Genomic DNA, 5,088 nt, shown 5'->3' on the forward strand with positions numbered 1-5,088 from the left:
CTTAATGACTAGCTTTGTCTTACAAATTAGTGAAATAAACTTTGGAACTGGAGTAGAAAATGAACGTTCCTCATTATGATGCAGAGCTGTTGATCTGTGTCGTCCTGCTCTGTCCCTGTTCTCCCCCTGAAACAAACAAACAAACAAACGCCATGCTGTTCGTGCCCATGCTACGTGCTGGCCAAGTCCCTGTTAACGACGTCTTAATTTGAGGGGTCCCACATCAGTACAAATCACTGGGAAGAGCAAAAACTGCCGCGTTGCCATTTTACTCAGATTAACATGCAAATCAGGAAGCAAATGCGTCCAAGGAATGTAGATCATGGTGGAAACGCGCAGAGCGGGAGGAGAAGGGACGAGCAATGGGGAATTAGGGGACTGTCTCGAAAGGCCTCCTCTACCTTCAGCTGGTGGTTGCAACTCCTGTTGGGTCTGTTGGAGTTATTCAGCAACTCTTCCGCTGAACCTTGAGCCGAAATCTCATAAAGACTCCTTTGCAGTGCAGGAGCGGCGTTTCCTGGGGCTTTTGTAGAACAGGCGTTTCTACGCGGCACTCACAAGGGAATGGAGGCGGCCAAAAATCTGTTTGAGCCTGACCATGACTGCACTGCCTCATGCTGCTCAAACAGCCGCATCCAGGAGGACAAAGTCTGTCCCTTTGTATAGAAACGCGGCTTGAAGCTTGTTTGCAAACCTCTTCAGTGCAGGTTTTTGAGCTGATATTATTCCTCAGAACAAAACGTGCTGAGGAATGGACGAACCGAGTTATCTTTAGAAAGGCGGACTGAGCCAGGGTCAAACATTAGCTTTGCTGATCTCTGATGCTGCTAAACTAAAATCCGAGCCAGTTTTATTTGCGTAGGCGCTCCACTGAATGCGCAGCCTTCACAGGCTGTGGATGATGCTGCTTGTGCTGCCTACAGATCTAAAATAATTATCTTGATTTTGATTTGGAATATCAGTACTGTGTGCTTCAAAGAAGCGACCAAGGTGATTATCTCCATTTTACAGCAGGAAAACTGAGACGGGGCAAGCAGGCAGACCCGTAACCATGGCAAAATACAACCCCGAGCTCCCTGATCCCGCTCCTGTGCCTTATCCGCACCTTCCATCTCCAGCCTGCTGCAGCTGGCAGCCTTCCCCCACCACGTAAGCGATCTCCACAGGGCAGGAGCGGAGCCCAGAGGGGATGGAGTTTTTTGTTTTTATCCTCTCCTGCCATCCCCTTTGATGGTGCGGAAGGCAGCTCCCAGCTGGGCCAGAGGTTCAGAAGGCTGTTTGCCCAGCCCGTGGCGCGCGTGCTGCCGCACAGCCTCTGCCCCGGGCCAGCGCACTGACGGGAGCTGCAGTCCTTCTTCCTGTGAGCTGCAGTCCTCTTCTCGGCTCTGCTGCTTGTGAAAGAAAGCGTCCTGGCTAAACTTCACAGCTCTTACTCATTCACGTGAAAATCCTACCGCGTTCAGCCAGATTTGGGCTTGACACAGGGAAATTAAGGAGAATCAATCAAGCTGAGGGATTCATAAAACAGCCCTAGCCTTAGTTTCTGCCAAGAAAACACTCCCATGATTGTCCTGCAGTGTCCCTTCCAGAGTGTAAATGGCAACATAGGAAACCAAGACCCAGAAAGGCCGACGGACTGGTTTTACTTCAAACTAAAGGCAATATATATCCTTGTAAGATTACAGCAGTGCATTCTCAATACCTCTCAGTATTTGTTTGCACCTAAAGTCCTACAGCACTGGCTATGCTAATCGCAGCCTGCCTAAATACTATCTTTTCCTTAATCTGCTCAACAAGGAGGAGGAATGAGCTGAGTCACCGCACAAACTTCTGTTGGCAGAGCCTGGCCCATCCCACCCACAGCACCCGACCTCGCGAGCTCCCCTCCTTGGTGTTGCAACCTTCCTACCAAGCCTCCGAGCACCTCCCTGGGGAATGCTGTAAGGACGAGAGCTCTCTTGTTCTTGCTGGGCACTTTTCTACCGCACTAGCTCATTGCTGTGATGCCTCCGAGGAAGGAGTAGTGCAGAATTTCCTTGATGATACATGTTGCAACGAAGTCTTATCTCAGCCGTGACTTCTTGCTTTTCCTTTGGCAAAACAATACAGGAGCAATGAAACCTTCTCCCTGCCTTCCTTATGGTGAAGTCATAACCACGCTTTACAGGTTGGTAGGTTGTTGGGTTTTTTTTTTTTTAAACAGAAAACACTCCAACCCTCAACCTTGCCTCCAACTTAAGCAGGTTTTACTCAGAATTAGGACTAAAAAATTGGCTATGTGACTTGAACAGGTATCAAGCATATATCCATAACTAAAGAACAAACTTCCCAATAAGATGGAGTCAAACTGGAGAGCGTTTCCAATTCGCACAGAAACGGAACGCTTTTACCAGGCAGCGTCAGTCCTGCCAGTGCCTCAGACGCCACACGAACGCACGCGCATGCTTCTGTGGTTTCAGGAAATACAGAAAGAAAAGTGTTTAACGTCAGTAAACTTGGAAAGACTTTTTAAAACAGAGCGACAGGGGGTTTTTTTCCTGGAACTCTGCGAGCTGACACAGTGCAGCATGAATCAAGGTTTTAAATGACACAATGTCAATGGTCACACCAACAGCTATGGAACAAATAGGTTTTTATTTTTTTTTAAACCCTACTCCAGATATAGAAGTCATGAGGTGCTTGATCATTAACGTTTGCTTAACAACTTAATTAGTTCAATACGGAAGCAGACTGGTGCAGAATAATCCAGTCACTTCCGAGAGCAGGTGGATCAGAGACCACTCTGCAGTCGCCGATTACGCTCGCAACAAATGTCACCAACTCCAGGGACTTCAGGAAGGATGTTTTAAAGTAAAAGAGGGCACAGTGCCTCCACCTGCAGCATTCCTTGCGTTTGGGAGAAGCCAATTACAGCCAATTAGAAGTACTAGGCTTAATTCAAGGCTGAAAAAAAACATTCCTGAAGTCACTGACTTGGAAAGAAAGGCAAAGCATGCAAACAAGTGGTTTTGTTTTACAGAAACTGAAACACCTGATGGGGCTGAAAAGCAGAGCAAGCGCAGTATTGCCATCACCTTCGTCACCTCTGAATTATACAGGTTTTTTAGTTATGTTTTTAGAGAAAATGTGATGGTTTAGCAGACTGGCCCCAGGAGTCGGACAGTTTCTGTTCTTAGCTCCGCCTCTTCACATTACTTTAACCAAATAGTAATTAAAAAAATAATAATCTCACTGCGAGTGTATTACTTAACCTGCAGTTAGCATGCTTTTTGGAGCTATGTGTAGTTCTATATATAGAACAATTATGTTTATAATATAAAAGAAGAAGAAGAGTTAGTTTTAGGTCAATTTTTCATGCTGTCGAGATAAACATTGCTTTAAGAGGTCATGCAGACATTCTATCATGAAACACCCAACATAACGCCCAATTTTTATATTTATTTATTGTAAATAGGTCAAAATCAAAGGCCAAGTTTTAAATAAAAAGAATTGGACATAGGAGCCTAGCTTTGTTTCCAGTTGGCTACTCAGAAACTCTGCAGGATCTGATTCACAGTTTTTCAGTTCTGTTTTTCACTGTCAAATATCAACAAGGTTTTTATTCAGATTAAGTGATTGAACTATAGTCAAGTTTAAATGTTCACAGTATCATCAAGACGTGGTTAGTACCACCTGGTTAAGAAGCCTTTCAGGAAGAGAAACAAAATTTAAAATGCTAACCTAGCTTTTAAACTGAGGTAGACAGGTCACGGTGACTTGAGTGCTGAGGGTTGGGATTTTTTTTTACTTTTTAAGCCTGTTCGTCTAATAAAATGCTTTAGGCAACAATTGAGATTGTTATGTTAGTATTTCTGATAGCGAGAAACTTTGTTTTGAAAAAGTTAAGTACACCTTTTTTTTTTTTTTAAATAGAAATATTCCTCTTCTGTTACCAAAATAATCAGAAACATCATAGAAAACTACGCATCTTTCCTCTAATAATTTAAGCCTGCTATATAACAAGCCATGTTAAAGTAGCCAGCTACCAGCTTGCTGTTCACAGTGTAGAATATGCCATTCTTTACCTTACTTTTGCTCTCCAGCCAAGGAACACAGATCAGGAAGGCTGTACCTTAAGCATTTTAACCTGTCTACACACACAGAGGTTGTTTTAGTTTTTCAACCACTAAGTATAAAGTTTGCGATCTCCACCGATACCTCAGCATGACGGTACATACAGTGTTTATAACGCTCCCTGGGCAGCTCCCTTTCCACAGGCATCTGTGAGCTGGGTTTCATCCAGTGGCCTTTGGAGCCAGACCCTATCACCAATTTAGTTAAACATCCAGAAAGACAGACACGCAGAGAAGAAATCCAAGCTGCTTCTGCGAGAGAAAATCGAGACGCCAGTCACGTTATTAAACAGTTTTGACCCCGAAAAGGCAGAGGCTTAGTGGCCAAAGAACAGCTCAGAAACAGGTCTGCGTTTCACGACAACCTCCTCTTCCTCCTCCTCCATTACCTCGGAGAGGGAGGAATACGAAGGGAAGCCCCCTCTGGTCTTTGGCTTCTTCCTCGGGCCCGTAGTGGCAGCCAGGAGCTTGTTTAAGGACGAGGGCTTCCTTAAACCCTTGGTGAGATCGTAGAAAGCCATGTCATCGGATATGACCCCGAGGAAAGTGCTAGTGGAGCTCAAGATTGAAGCTGCAAGCTTTGTGGTCTTCTTGATGGGCACGGAGGGCTCCACGTTGTGGGGAAGGCTGGGGTCCCCCAGCAAGCGCCTGACTGCAGAGGAGGCCCCTTCCTTTAAGTACTGGTGCGGCTTCTTCCCGCTGTAGTCCCTCAGGTCGGTCTTGGCGTGGTAACTGTAGACTAGCATGGTGATGATCTTCTCCTGGCCGTGTATGGCGGCCAGGTGGAGCGCCGTGTAGCCGCCGTGTGACCTGGCGTCCACGTTGATGCGGGCCCCCCCCTTCTCAGCTGCTCTGATGATATTTGTCACCATGTCGCAGTTGCCGCTCTTGGCGGCCCAGTGCAGGGCGGTGAAGCCCGAGATGAAGTCTCTCCGGGCCGCCAAGCTGGCGTCGCCCAGCAGCAGCCCGTGGAGCT

The 5,088-nt window shown here is 46.3% G+C and overlaps 1 protein-coding gene across 1 annotated transcript in view; it reads right to left on the reverse strand.

Moving 5' to 3' along the window:
- Positions 1-4,429: 4,429 nt before the first annotated feature.
- The window catches only part of SOWAHA (sosondowah ankyrin repeat domain family member A), a 13,286-nt gene continuing 12,627 nt past the window's right edge, over positions 4,430-5,088 (reverse strand). The window contains exon 6 of the mRNA XM_009331467.1: positions 4,430-5,086. Coding sequence (XP_009329742.1) covers positions 4,430-5,086 — 657 coding nt within the window. The remainder of the gene's footprint in view (positions 5,087-5,088) is intronic.

The sequence above is a fragment of the Pygoscelis adeliae genome, unplaced genomic scaffold (assembly GCF_000699105.1).
Source record: "Pygoscelis adeliae isolate BGI_AS28 unplaced genomic scaffold, ASM69910v1 Scaffold108, whole genome shotgun sequence".
NCBI classification, from domain to species: Eukaryota; Metazoa; Chordata; class Aves; order Sphenisciformes; family Spheniscidae; genus Pygoscelis; species Pygoscelis adeliae.